The 15,870-nt window shown below is 43.6% G+C and overlaps 1 protein-coding gene across 1 annotated transcript in view; it reads right to left on the bottom strand.

The window, feature by feature from the left end:
* Positions 1-3,996, bottom strand: part of marchf4a (membrane-associated ring finger (C3HC4) 4a) — a 35,247-nt gene extending 31,251 nt beyond the window's left edge. The window contains exon 1 of the mRNA XM_072657238.1: positions 2,257-3,996. Coding sequence (XP_072513339.1) covers positions 2,257-2,634 — 378 coding nt within the window. The 5' untranslated portion in view covers positions 2,635-3,996. The remainder of the gene's footprint in view (positions 1-2,256) is intronic.
* Positions 3,997-15,870: the final 11,874 nt, after the last annotated feature.

A 15,870-nucleotide genomic window follows, 5' to 3' on the forward strand; every position in this document is an offset into this window, starting at 1 on the left:
TCAGGCACACACACACACAAGAGATTTTATAACACTGTTGTGAGGATTTGATTGCATTCAGCGGCAAGAGTGTTAATAAGATCAGTAACCCCAACTCATCCCAACACCCAGCATCGGATGGAGCACCACCATCCTTCCAGAGAACACAGTTCCACTGCTCCACAGCTCAATGCTGAGACACTTTATACCCCTCTAGCCCACACCTGGCCTTACTTTTACGCCTGGCATGATCTGCTCCAGAGAGTCCTATTCTATTGCCAGCACTTGTGTGTTTGTGTTCATGAGCTGAATGCATTCATAAAAATAGGTGTCCACAAAAATATGAACATATAGTGTATATAGTGTGTGTGTACCAGGCTTTCTCCAGCAGTGTGTTGTGTAAAGGGTGGCTGTCATTACACTTGTATGCCTGGAAGGCCACTGAATTAACCTTTAAGTAATGGGATCAGCTAGCCTGCTCTGCCTATGGACAAATATCATTCTTATAAAACCCCTGAGGCGGAGTAATCAGTAGGTAATGCGCATGCAGAAAGGTTCTAAGGTCCTGAAACCCCAGTATGTAAATGTGTATATGGCACCAACACCCCATGCTAAAAGATAACACTGTGATGAGCTATCCCTTTTTTTTTCACATGGAGATGTTCTGACTGTCCATCCCGAGTAGACAGTAAGCAGGAGACTAGCAGGCCTGTGCACTCAGTCATTAGGAACCACCCTGCAACCTGCAACTCTAAGCTAGTGCTCTTAGCTTCATTTAGATTGCTGCTTATCTACATTTCTGTGCTGGAAATACTTTCATCACCACAGAGTGTTGCATCTGCTTCAGGAGAAAGACCCCTTGACTGCTGTGAATCTCTCTCTGAGCTTGAGGAGGGCAGTTGGAGAGATCAGGCTGCTTCCACATTTAAAATGCATTAACACTTGAACCGTGTGTGAGTGGTGATAAAACACTACCCTGATGTTGATTTGCCATTACATGCTCCACTTTAGAGGATGTTATTCATGCTGTGTATGATACTATAGCCGCCAAAAGGTGTCCCACAGCCTTTCCAAAAGTATCCAGACAGTCCTTTAAGACCAGAAAGGCACCAAAAAGACAGGAATAGAGTCTAACAGACTTCAGTTCTGGTGTTGATCGATGCTGAATGTGGTAAAAAAAAATTCCAGTGCAGTTCTAGGAGTTGCTCAGTGCTTTAGTATGAGATGTTTGTTTTATTAAAGTTATCAAATAATGAAGATCAGTTTAAGATAATATGGTATTTACCAAGTGTCCCACATTGTTATGAAAAATGTTATAATTAATCATTTATTTTTTAAATTTACTCTTTACCTGATATTATATGATATATTGTATTTTCACAATGTGTCTCACTTTATCTGATATTACATGCAATATGATTTGCCAAAATTGTCCCACTATACTTGATATTATGTGAAATACGGTATTTACTTATGCGTACTAGTTTGCCTCATGTTATATGAAATATGGTATTTACTAAGAGCCCTGCTTTACCTGCTATTATGTAAAATACGGTATTTGCCAAAAGTGAACTAGTTTAACTGATATTATATAAAATATGGTATTTCCCACAGTGCCCCACTTTACCAGATATTATATAAAATATGGTATTTCCCACAGTGCCCCACTTTACCTACTATTATATGAAATACTGTATTTCCTAGAAGTGTCCCATTTCACCTGATATTATATTAAGAATGGTATTTGCCAAAAGTGTCCCATTACCTGATATTAAGCAAAATACAGTATTTTAAAGTGAACTAGTTCCCCTGATATTATATAAACTATGGTATTTGCCAAAGTGCCCCCCACTTTACCAGATATTATATGAAATATTGTATTTTCCCAACGTGTCCCACTTTACCTGATATTATATTATATTAAGGATGGCATTTGCCAAAAGTGTCCCATTACCTGATATTAAGCAAAATACAGTATTTTAAAGTGTACTAGTTCCCCTGATATTATATAAACTATGGTAAGTGCCCCCACTTTACCAGATATTATATGAAATATGGTATTTACAAAAAAAAAAATACCATTATTTACTAAAAAAGTATGACAGCATTACCAGACCTGTCCTGCTTTATCTGATCTTCTAGGGAATCCGGTAGTAACAGTGCACAGGGGTCTTCTCCGGTTCCTATTCTAGTTCTGTATGAGACTCTATAAATCAGGGACACTTCACCTGAACTCCAACCCACCCCCCTAACCCCGACCCCCTTCAGTTCTCCTACCTGTTCTGGTCCCTGGAAGCAGATCCTGCAGAGGGGCGTCCTGGCCCCGCTGTCCGTGCAGCTGCTGAGGGACAGTCTCTCTCCCAGTTTGTCCAGTTTGTCCACTTTCTCCTTGGTGCAATCCTCAGCCGGGCTGCCCCCTGTCCCCTCTGTCCCCTCTGTCCCCCCGGCGGCTCGGCTCCACTCGGCGCTGCCTTCGGCGCTCCCTGCCGCCTGCTGGCCGTTCATGGGTGTGAGCGGCGGCCTGAGCAGCAGAGCCTTCAGGTCACTGAGCAAGACGCGACGGCGGCCTTTCTGCTTGCCCTGGCGGCGCAGCATCGGTGTCCCACTCGGCAATGCCCGGCAGCGCACAGCAGTGACACCGACGGCCAACAACATGTGCCCACTTTTACTGGACAACGGGGTGGACGGCGAGAGCGCGGAGCTGCTGCTAAGACCTAGAGAGCTGGACTCCGGCGGGACTCATAGAGGGTGGCTGTGGTTGGGTGATGGAGTCGTTTGTTGGCTGAAGAAGCCTGGAAAACGCGGCAGTTCTAACGTTTAAACGTTAGTTTGTCTCTCAATGTTTTTGAAATGTTCAAAATGGTCTAATTTGGCAGCTTTTAAGGTGTGTGGCCGTTAAAAGCCGAAAGTCAAGCCGAAACCTGCCCGTGTGGGACCTCCTTCAGCGGTGCGGGGTCGCGGTTTTCCGTTAAAACCGTTAAAACCGTTATTTTCAAAACGAAAGAACGTTTATTTTCAAACCGCGTTCCATGGTCGGAGTTCCAACGCCGCTATTGGTCAACGGAGCCGCCGAGCACCCACGTTTACACGTCCTAGGTGCAACAGTGTGTATATGTCGCTGTGTGTGTGTGTGTGTGTGTGTGTGTGTGTGTGTGTGTGTGTGTGTGTGTGTGTGTGTGTGTGTGTGTGTGTGTGCGCGCGCCCGCGCGTGTGCTACACTAATTACTCACTGACATTCACTGCCAACCCATACGAGCACACCAACCGTTTAAAGCGCTACACTGAGGCTGACCAATCCTGGCATCTCCACGGCAGAACCTCCGAGATGGAGAGAAAAACATGTCGAGATGGTTCTGGTTCCACATGGAGATCATGAACTAGAAAGCAGGTCGAGCAGATTCCTCAACAGGAACCAAAAGCTATGGGAGGAAGGAGGCAGCTTCCAGTCTGGAGCTCCATAATTGCCCCCACCTCCCCAATCCCAATTCCATTCAGTTCCCAGCCGTTGATCACTGGACTTGAAGGCTCCCGGGAAACGTACCGCGTTGCAGACGGTGTTCAGGGCTGGTGCCACCAGCCAGCAGCGGCAGCAGCAGGACGGGATCTTGGTCGCCTTCACGTCCTGTAGGCTAGTACGCCCATCAGAACATCTAAGCATCCCAGAGTCGTGTCATGTGCACGCGCAGGCCGATTCCAGTCGCACACACCACACACACGCGCTTCCCAACGGTTCCTCCCTAACCGCCCTTCCTTTTCCTCCCTATGGCGGGGTTTCCTTTTCCGAGGCTGCCAGCAGCGCCGAGCATGTCCGAGAAATACCAGCCGGAGCGACGCTGAAAAGCGAAGGAGACGAGGGGTGGGGGTGGGCTGGCTAGGGGGCGTGAGGAAGAGGAGGAGGAGGAGGAGGAGGACAGGAGAGCTGTCGTTCGCCGAGCGCCGCCGTCGGTTTTCGTCACGACAGCTCTTCCGTTCGCCAACCAGAGACACACATCGCTGCTGGAAAACGATCAGAGTGACTGCGGCTTCAGCACCACGGGCCCGGACAGCTCCCGCGCCTGCCTCTGTACTTTATCTACAGTATGTGCACACACACACACACACACACACACACACACACACACACACACACACACACACACACACACACTCTCTCTCTCTCTCTCTCTGTTCTCTCTGTTCTCTCTCTCTCTCTCTCTGTTCTCTCTGTTCTCTCTCTCTCTCTCTCTCTCTCTCTCTCTCTCTGTTCTCTCTCTCTCTCTCTCTCTCTCTGTTCTCTCTCTCTCTGTTCTCTCTCTCTCTCTCTGTTCTCTCTCTCTCTGTTCTCTCTCTCTCTCTCTGTTCTCTCTCTGTTCTCTCTCTCTCTCTCTCTGTTCTCTCTCTCTCTCTCTCTGTTCTCTCTCTCTCTCTCTCTCTCTCTCTCTGTTCTCTCTCTCTCTCTCTCTGTTCTCTCTCTCTCTCTCTGTTCTCTCTCTGTTCTCTCTCTGTTCTCTCTCTCTCTCTCTCTGTTCTCTCTCTCTCTCTCTCTGTTCTCTCTCTCTCTCTCTCTGTTCTCTCTCTCTCTCTCTGTTCTCTCTCTCTCTCTCTCTGTTCTCTCTCTCTCTCTCTCTGTTCTCTCTCTCTCTCTCTCTGTTCTCTCTGTTCTCTCTCTCTCTCTCTCTCTCTGTTCTCTCTCTCTGTTCTCTCTCTCTGTTCTCTCTGTTCTCTCTCTCTCTCTGTTCTCTCTCTCTCTCTGTTCTCTCTCTCTCTCTGTTCTCTCTCTCTCTCTGTTCTCTCTGTTCACTCTCGTTCTCTCTCTCTCTCTCTCTCTCTCTCTGTTCACTCTCCTTCTCTCTCTCTCTCTCTCTCTCTCTCTGTTCACTCTCCTTCTCTCTCTCTCTCTCTCTCTCTCTCTCTCTGTTCACTCTCCTTCTCTCTCTCTCTCTCTCTCTCTCTCTGTTCACTCTCTCTCTCTCTCTCTCTCTCTCTCTGTTCACTCTCTCATTCTGTATGTCCCTCTCTCCCTATCTGTCTGCCGCTATCTACACTATCCAAGTGTCCAAATGTTTGCAGACACCCCTTCTAATGAATGCATTCATCTACTTTAATCTGCACCCATTGCTGACACAGATGTGCAAATGCACGCACACACACACACACACACATAAATGAGCAGTGAAACTCTCTTGGATGTTGCTCCATCCTGTACCTTTGGGATGAGTAGTGGAGTTGGGGATTGATGAGGTGGCGTGGTAATCATCCAACACTCTGACCTCACTAATGCTCTTCTAGCTCAATGCAATCAAATGCTCACAGCAATGTTCCAAAATGTAGTAGAAAGCCTTCATCCCTGGACAGTCGAGACAGTTACTCCAACAGAAGCAGGATAAACTTTTTTAAATACTAATAAAAAATTTTAAATACTCCTGATTTTAGAACAATGAATGAGCAGGTGTCCAAATACTTTTGTCAATCCATCGCTCTTTGTCTTCATGTCTCCTCTTCTTCCTTTTCCGTCTCTCCTACCTCTCTCTCTCCCTTTCTCCCATGGCGAAAGACAGCTTCATGTCTATTGTGGATTATTTATATGTGTGGATCTGTGTGTTATGCCTTCTATACAGGCTACACAAATATATAATGAACCTTGTATGTAGAGAGGCATTAAATACACGCCTCTACATGTGTAACGTTATATGCTTATCTCTGTGTATGTTTTACATTAAATATATCAAGCACATGGTCCTGGATCTTTATCCTCCCAGCCTTCTTCGCATAAATGTCATGCTTTCCTCGCTTAATAATTTATCTATGCTGCTATATGGCCCTGAACACCTCACACACACTCCACACACACACTCCATACACACACCCAGCCCGTAAACCCACTGAACCTGGGAAGAAACTCACCTAAAAATAGAAAGAGCGAGGAGTTCCCTTCCATCACAGTCACTGAGTGCAGACTCGTGTGGGACCATATGTCCAAAAGTATCCAGACACTCAGTTAATACCCTCAGGCTAAAACAGAAAGAATAGAATAAATAGTGTGTGTGGTGCTGCATGAGTGACAGAGCGACACAGTGGTGTTTCTGGAGGTTTTTACACACCTGTCTGTCTGTCTGTCTCATTCATTGTTTCTTCTGAAATCAAGGGTATTAGAAAGAGTTCATCCTGCTTCTGTTGGAGTAACTGTCTACTGTCCAGGGTAGAAAGAGAGGAGAGAGAGAGAGAGGCTTTCTACTAGGTTTTGGAGCATTGCTGTGAGGATTTGATTGCATTCAGCGGCAAGAGCGTTGGTCAGGGAGGTCAGGATGATGTTGAATGATCACTCAGCCTAAAAGTATTGGATGGAGCACCAGTCATCATTCCAGAAAACACAGTTCTTCCACTTCTCCACAGCTCAATCCTGTGGGGCTCTACACCCCTCTAGCCCACGCTTGGCATTAGGCAGCATGGTGCCAGTAGGTTGATGTTTATCTGCTCCACAGAGTCCTATTCTACTGGCAGTGTCAGTGTCTCTACAGACTAGACAAGCTGTGTGTCTGGAGGGGGGTATGCATTTGCATATGGGTGCAATTCAAAGTAGCTGAATACATTCTTTAGAAGGGGTGTCCACAAACATTTGGACACAGAGTGTAGCTATATAAACCTACGTTATTGTTGTTATTATTGCACTGTGTTGGCCAAACAGAAAAAAAAGAATACAATAAATAAATAAATATTAAATAAATAGACAAACTGTCAGCCCACTCTGCTTTTTGCGACTGTGGAAAACACTAACTTCCTGGCGCTGAGCTGAAGCAGCCAATGGTTTCCATTTTTAGACTCACCAGATGATGTGTTGTGACAAGTTTGGCAAACCTAAACCGTGAATTAAGTGTTCAGTGTCCTGGTATAAAGCATGATGCGCTTCACAACACTGTCCACCGTCTCTCCGGTGACAGGCCGGTCAGAGCAAATTTGGAAGCACTGTGTTGAGGTGAAGTTTCCCGTTAAAGGTGGGGGGGGGGGGATTGGCAGTGTATAGAGTGGCTCAGAGTGGGAGCGCTGATGTTTCTCTCTCTCTCTCTCTCTCTCTCTCTCTCTCTCTCTCTCTCTCTCTCTCTCTCTCTCTTTTGTTAACAAACCCACACTGACCACAGTAATCTTACATAAGTGTTGCTGGGGAAGAAAACAGCGCACAGGAAGTGGAGGAGACATTTGTCTGCCGTGGACGCTAACGCTAATGCTAACACTGCCTGACAGATTGGCCTCTATCTTTCAGTGGCCGTGAGTCACTCCAGCCATGATGTGAGGGAGAGAATGCAACTCAGACCACTTCTCTCCATAGCACAAGAACCCAAGCCAAAGGAAAAAGCAGCTTATGGAATTTGGAAAAGTATGATTAAGTAAACTGAGTTGGTAAGGCATTTAGGGGCTGTACCCTGGCGTTCCCGAAGAGGTTTGGAAATTTGGGGGGGTGGCGGTCTCCAGTGTCTCCAAAGTCCAGCAGCTAGTTTTTCACCCATTTTTTTATTTCCCCCAGAAATCAGATTGTAAGAATCGTAAGAAGGTGGGGTTACGCTTAGGAATTAAGTGATTGACAGCTGAAGGAGACTGGTTATCTGCAGGGCCTGCATGACACCCTTTCTGTTCATTACATGGAGAAGCTGTAGTTGTAGAGGAACTTACTGGACAAAAATCCTGTAAGCTCAGTGAAGGTGGTCTGAGACTAGTGAGTGAGTCTGGCTTTGCCCCTGGTCTCTACTGCACAGACTCTGGTTGCATATTTGACAACATGGTGGATAGTTTTGGCTTCATTTCTATAGAACGGACAGGAATGGAACCACAAGTTTTAGAACAAGGGCTAGTCCTTCATTTGAACCCAGTTTGGAAGGCCAATTACTCAAGTGAACTCCCCAAATAACAGGAGGATGAAGACTCCAACACATGTGAAGCCAGACACTGCCGCTTTTTGAACGGCCACTGACCAACCTCTCGGACACTCGGAGTGAGCAAGGCCTGAGAGAGCAAGGCCAACTGTGCTCTATCTGACTCCAGCTGCTGATGGCAAACAGCATGACCCAGGATTCAAACCAGCGATCTTTAGATCATAGTGGCAGCACCTTAGTCCACTAAACCGGTTTCTGGAACGGACGTGTCATTGATCACTGGTTTTTAATTATCCAAGTCAAAGAAAGTGTGCAAACGGTGGTTTTACAACCCATTAAAGCAACATTATGTAGCAATTTTACCTTAAAATATCAGCTCCCCTGTCTGTAACAGGGAGAATGACATCTCTGTAATTCCCAGTTACACTGGGAAGAATGGTTGGCACAGTACTGCAGACATAGGAATGCGATAATGGAACTTCTCACTTCTATACAGGCTGTGAAATCCAGCCCTGCTTCCTACCTTTCCATATGTTCGCAGACGATGCTACTATGTTCTGCAAGGAGAATCGCGATTTCAGCGCTAAATCCTCTTAAAACACCTAATCTCTTTCTCTCTCTGTTACACACACACACACCAGCCACACCATTTTACAGGATTTCCCCACCATGACCAATAAACCTATGCTAATGAATGATTTCATGTATGTTCTGAGAAGCGTTTGAAGCACCATGGCTCGCAGCCTCATTCCTATTCCAGTGAATCTAAGCCACAGAGACACAAGAGAGTGGAGCAAAAATAACGAGACACACTGAGACGGAGCCAAGTCTCAGAAAGCCATCCATGCAGAAACGGACAGAGTGGAATATAGCTTAGTGGAGTCAGTCAGCCACCGTCAGCACCATTCAAACTGTCACTGTGCGAGATAACTTCACCCTTACATCGCTATTGCTAGTTTTATGGCTCCGCCCAAATTGAGACTATGCCTTCTGGCGTCCTAGAATTCACTTGCTTTTTGCCACATTGATCATGTTGTGTGACGTTTCCCTTTAAAAATGCCAACGAATGCATTTATTGAGTATTTTAAGTTGATGGAATCCAGGCACTCCATTTAAAGGTAAAAAAGGTGCACATATTTGTCACTGTACAGCGAAATGTGTCCTCTGCATTTAACCCATCTGTGGTAGTGAACACACACACACAAGTGAACTAGGGGCAGTGAGTACACACACACCCAGAGCGGTGGGCAGCCAACTCCAGTGCCCGGGGAGCAGAGAGGGTAAAGGGCCTTGGCGAGCTTGCAGAGCCCGGTAATCAAACCCACAACCTTGTTATGGATAGCCCAGCGCTCTAAACGCTGAGCCACCACTGTCCCTGATGAGTGAGTTCACCTGTTACTGACTAGACTATTTTAAAAGTCAAATAATTATATGAATTATGAAAACAAATGATTACATTTTTGGATTATGAATCCCTCCATCACCAAATATTTCCTATGTAGCTATTAGCTTTTCAATGTAGCTTGTTTTTATTAGCATTTGCTAAGTTAAATAACTTCAAAATTGACAGTTCATTGTTTAAATGAAATTTCTGCTAATATAAAATCAATAAAACTTCAATATATTTTTCCTGTCAACAGGAAATTTAATTTTTTTTTAATTGCAGCAATATAACTGCAATACCCTCCCCACACACACATGTGCAATTAAGAGTCATTTGCAATTACCTGTAAATAACCTGTAAATAATATTGTTATTGTTTTTTTACTACTACTACTTTTATATTGTGTATATAGTGGTCATTTATCTACGTTTTTGTAACTGAGTGTCTTGCTATCCCTTTCTGCTGTGACACTGAGAATTTCCCCACTGTGGGACTAATAAAGGATTATCTTATTTTTTCTTAACATATTTTTTCTTGACAAAAAAAAATGTGTCAAATGTGTTTTTGTGAGGCAGTGTGAAAGAATTTTGTGTTTCTGCTTTGTTTGTATTAGTGACTTTTATTTTGCTGATTGGCATAAACTGACGCCATGTTGAGCATTACGAGAACTGTCGTCAATATTTCGCTATTTATAACGTCTCTGGGTTGATTTACTTAAAGATTCCTCTTTTTACACTCAACCAGTGTCCATATAAGACTCCCACACCTCACAGATAATACTCCACTCTGCACTCACACACCACAGTGATGTAGCTGTAGGTTCACGTGACCGACCGACAGCTTAAACAATGCTAACTGGTGAATTACAGCTCAAGTAAGTTAGCTAGCGTTAGCTGTCTGCATTAGCCTAAACGTTGTAATGCAAGACTACAAGAAGTGCAAGAACGAGACTGTGGCATAATTATTACGAGAAGCCGTGCGACTTCCTGGCCCTGATTTAGCAGCTGGTCTGTCGGGTCTGTGTCTGCGTGGGATGGTACGGCATAGTACCAATTTGGCCCTGCAGTGAAGAGGCCGATATTCCCATAACTAGAGTCTGGAGATGATGAGCTGCTCTCCATTATCAACAACACCATCTTCTCCTGAGGTTGCCTTCCAGTTTTACTGCTTCACCGGCTTTGACTCGGGCTTTTTTTTAGTGGGCTGGGTTCATGTCAGTTTCAGGGGTGTAAATATAACAAGTCAAGACTGTGATGTAACAGTTTTGGGGTTTTGAAATTGGCCTGTTATCCAGCTCGGTTTCGCTTCTGCTGGATTTATTTCTAAGGGAGGAATCTCCTTCATCCAGATCTGTTGCTAAGCCCAGGCGAGATCTGATAAGCACAGTTACTCACACTGTCAGATTCTGAAGATGTGGACGGGCTGGAGAAGCAGATTTGAGAATTAGGGACGCTTGGCTTGTGTGGACAGAAGAGAGAGATGTAGCCCAGTGGACCTGTGCTACATGTTCGTGCTTGTGTGTGTATGTGTGTGTGTGTGTGTGTGTGCACTTATGCATGGCTTTGAATGTATATGAAGTGAAATGTATAAGGGAAAGTAGGGTAATCCTATTAAAAAAAAACTTTCCAGGAATAAGACTCCTCCAGCTTTGAAGCCAGAGATTTGACGTCATATTCCAAGAGATCCGTGCAACAGACCTCAGAGGTTACGCAAGATTTCGAAGTTTGGGCAACATGCCCAAATAAGGAACTGTAGGATAAGCAGTTTATCTCTATGGAAAAAAATGAATGGTTTCCTGCCGTCACACCCTGTGTACATTTCCCCCTTAACCTCACTGTATACTCTGTTAAGGAGTTGAGGAATGCTACAGCCATGCTACAAGCAAGCTAACTCCGCTATTACTAGGCTATAACACTAGTATTTCCTGACAGCAGCAGCTACTCAAACTGAACTCTACTACTGCCCAAGCCTCTTACCTCCCACACTGGACAAAGAGTGCTGGTTTGCTTGAGGTATTTTGGTGAGGCTTACCAGTCGTATCATCTCATTTACCACAAGAAACGACCGCAGCGATTTCAGTCTCTTATAAGAACAGCCTATAAGAGTTCCTTATATGGACATGACTGCATAAGAGTGTGGTTGGGAATTAGATACACATCCTATATCCATCGCTTTCTTCTGCACTGAACCCATACAATATGTGGACAAAAGTATTGGGACACCGGCTCATTCACTCTTTCACTTCTGAAATCAAGACTATAAAAAATGTTGATCCTGCTTTTGTAGAGTTCATCATATCAGAGGACACAGTCCCACTGCTCCACAACTCAGTGCTGGAGGGGGGCTTTATACCCTTCTAGCCCACGCCTGGCATTAGGCATGGTGCCAATATGTTCATGTTTATCTGCCCCAACTGAGTCCAACTGCCAATTCTAAGTATTCAATAACAAAAATACAGTAAGAATGAAGGACTTAGGTACATAATTATAATTGCTCCAGAATATTTTCCACTCTGACTTTCAAGTCAAGTCATTTCAAGGCCCCTGCTTTTCAGTCTAGATGCTCCTCTGGATGCTTTACATGCACAACTTATATGTAAGGGAGTCAAATCTGCCTCCATGATTTGACAGAGAGGGTTGTTTATCCAGTATGGCAGTAATGTCTTACAAGACATTTAAACAAAGCCTCCATCTAAAGAGGAAGCCAAGTAGAACCACAGCCACAGAGCTTCTGCTCAGCAACCTCCCGTCGAATCTGAAGCTGCTGGTTGCGGACAACGCTGCGGAAACGTCACAGGCTGCTTCATACACACTCAAAAGAGCGGAGTGGCTCCCAGCGGGGTGTCTGATCTAATATGCATGTCTGATCTTACCTCCCTAATACCACTTTCAATAGCGCTGAAATCCGCAGCAAGCAAAGCTGAAAAAGCACTGTGACTCTAAACTGCAGGACGTGTTTCGTTGATTGCTGTTCAGTGACTATTACACATTACACAGGCATGTTAGTACGTCTCACAGTACCTATACGTTAGATCCTGTCCAATGAGAAACATGTCTCTCCAACATGATGACTTTACAGGAGAAGGCAAATGTGACTTCTTAACTTTGAATGGATGCAGAGGCGGCCCAAGGCATACTCGAATTACGCGACCGCTTAGAGCCCCAATCCCACCAAGTGGCCTCCAAGAGCACCAAGATATCATGATAAAAAAATATTTCATTGAATAATGAAACGTAATGATATGACACAGGGAAAAGCCATTTCTGTATTTATTTATTTTTATAGTTGGCACACTAATACTACTCAATAAATGTCTAATCAATGTCTGCTGTTGGCTGCTGCCACTGTTGGGTAAATACAGATATGCGCCTCTTGGGTGGTCGATAAAGGCCTGGGCTCTTCAGCGTATTGCACAATACAATGATGAAGCATCTGCTGCTGAGGTGGTGGTACGGGGGGCCCTCAAATGAAAATCTACTTAGGGCCCAGTAAAGGCTTGGTCCGGCCCTGAATGGAAGTTGAAAAATAACAGTTTATTTCAAGGGATTTAAAGCATTTCTATTGGCCGATTCACCCAGAATTATTTACACAGTGAAACTGTTAAAAAGATAAGATCCTTGAGGAGTGTTTGTTAGTTCTTCAGTTTGAAACTGTGGAGGAACCACTTTAGGTGCTTTGAGGAACCTTCAAGAAAAGGCGAAAAATGGCGATACAAGTTTTTCATTGGACAACAGTGATATGGTCACAATCTTGCCAAAAAAACCTTATATCTCGATTTTTTTATTCCATACTGTGAATCTGGCAGCTGTTTATGAAATACCTACATCTTCAGAGGAGGAACAGGCCTGAAGCCCTTCCTCTGTAATCCTCCCTCCCTCCTTCTCCCTAGTCCAATAAATTTCATGTGTTTTTGCACGTCTGCACAGCCCTCCACCACCCTGCCACCACCCTTTTAACCCTGTCAACTCTCATTCCTGACTCCACATATCAGAGCAAAAGTCACCTGAACTCCGGCCCAAAACTCCTCCTTCTCTCACGGTCATCTCAAAAATAATTATAAGCAGAAGGCTTGGTTGGAACCAGCAGCTGCTATTGTTGCCAATAGAATAGGACTCTCTTGAGCATGAATGAAACCTGTTGGCACCATACCTAATGCCAGGCGTGAGCTAGAGGGGTATAAAGCCCTCCAGCATTGAGCTGTGGAGCAGTGGAATGATGACCCAATCATGTCAGCATGATTTGACCAGAATCTCAAAAAAAATGTTTCCAGCATCTTGTGGAATCCATCTCATGAAGAAATTGGGGCTGTTTAGAGAGAAATGGGAGCCTGTTTAGCTCTAAGGGATGCTGGGAGGTATGGAAATGGTCATGTTACAGTTGAATTCTGACTGTTTTGGTGCATTACACCACAGCGATGGAGGAAAAAAGTGAAACGCAAGACAGATGGAGGATACAAGTCATTAATGCAGTGCTTGAACTGCATCAGAGGTGCCTAACCTGCAGCTGACTCCCAGCTGGCTCAGCTGATGCAGCAGTAATAAGTGGCTCAGCTTCCAGGGTGTAGATTACACTATCAGCCTGGAGTCACACCTCTCCCTCCTCCCTCCTTGGGGTGGAGTGTATAAGACATTTGATCTGTGGTGTCGAGGAGAAGGTACCTTGTAGATCACATTCCGAAGGCCTGGAACGTCGCAAGTGTGTGCGATGAGTCATGATTTCATTTTAACGTATTTAGAGTGCAATCAAGTTAGCAAGCCTGTAACACATCTACATGGTGTTTAATCCCACTTTTTAGATGAGAGGAATTTATAATTAAGGCTGTTTAGAAAGCCTTTTAGATTCCTAGAAAGGAGAGCTACATTAACTTAACCAGTTGGAGCTGGTTGTTAATGTACTGCATAAGTGATCATTTGCCAAGTGAAAGCATCTTAAATATGCCTAGTATAAGTATACCATAAGATTATTCAACCTACACTGCATGTCCAAATGTTTGTGGACACCCACAAACAAGTGATGAAGGCATTCAGCTACCTTTAATGTGAAAATCCCCTGTAGAAAGGTTTTGCCAATCAAATATGGATGCATGGACATGCAAGCATGGACCCCTAGTAATAGAAATCCTTCTTCCCTGGACAGTAGAGACAGTTACTCCAACAAAAGCAGAGTAAACTCTTTTTAATACCCTTGATTTCGGAAGAAACAATGAATGAACAAGTGTCCAAATACTTTTGTCTGTATGGTGTATGTAACTTGTCATTTGAAGTATGGGCCCACATACAGGCTTTTAGGGTTAAAGGGGTTAAGTAGCAAAATCTGCTAATTGCACATAGGCTGCATACATATGCATATACTGTACATAGTTGTTAAACATCACATACAGTGCTGCAGTAGGCTCATTTATTATTCAGGGAAAAGTCTTGTCAGACATGTTTACAATTCTTCCTTCAGCAGATGCTCCTCTCCATAGTGACTTACTAAGCATGCAGAAAAACAGATGGTACAAGGGAACTGGTACTCACAGGAGGAGGACCACACCTGAAACAACAGCACAACAGCAACAGCTTTTACCAGAACACAAGTCTAAATCAGGAAATTAGAAAAAAAAAGAAAGAAAAAGTATTTAAGAAAATAAAAATTCTAATCTGAAGTGAAGGGCTGAGTGAGTCTAAGCGTTGGCTCTATAATCTGGATCTGTTTATGTTTATCTGTGGCAGAGAGTCCTATTCTAATGGCAGTACTTCTCTACAGGGACTAGACAAGCTGTGTGTGTGCATTTGTACATCTGTGTTAGCAATGGGGGCAAACTAAAATATCATATGGGACACTATTCATTGAAGGGGTGTCCACAAACATTTGGACATGTAGTGTATAAGTTTTATTAGGTTTCATTAGTACATACTGAATAACTATTATTGAAAAATGAGTAGATACTGAATAACTAGTAGATACTAAATAATGAGTATGTACTAAATAACTAGTAGATACTAAATTAGTAGGAACTGAATAATTAGTAGGTACTGAATAGTAAGTACTTACTGAATAAGAAGTAGATACTGAATAACTAGTAGATACTAAATAATGAGTATGTACTAAATAACTAGTAGATACTATTCAGTACCTACTAATTATTCAGTTCCTACTAATTTAGTATCTACTAGTTATTTAGTACATACTCATTATTTAGTATCTACTAGTTATTCAGTATCTACTTCTTATTCAGTAAGTACTTACTATTCAGTACCTACTAATTATTCAGTTCCTACTAATTTAGTAAGTACTTACTGAATAAGAAGTAGATACTGGATAATAAGTAGATACTAAATATTTAGTAGGTACTTAAATAACAAGTAGGTACCAAGTTAATGGGAACAGAATAATTAGTAGGTACTGAATAGTTAGTACTTATTATATAATAATTACTGAGCACCTTGAAACCTCCCAAGGTTTCTTCCTCCAGCTCTGAGGGAGTTTTTCCTTGCCACTGTTGCCTTTGGCCTTTAGGTTTTCATGTCTTTTTATGTTGTTGATTTCTTGTCTTTTAACTAATTACTGATTGTGTAAAGCTGCTTTGTGACAACACCAGTAAAAAGCGCTATACAAATACATTTGATTTGATTTGAATAATAAGTAGGTACGAAATATTACCTATCTAGATACTAGTAG

This window comes from Salminus brasiliensis, chromosome 15 (genome assembly GCF_030463535.1).
Source record: "Salminus brasiliensis chromosome 15, fSalBra1.hap2, whole genome shotgun sequence".
In the NCBI taxonomy this organism is placed as follows: Eukaryota; Metazoa; Chordata; class Actinopteri; order Characiformes; family Bryconidae; genus Salminus; species Salminus brasiliensis.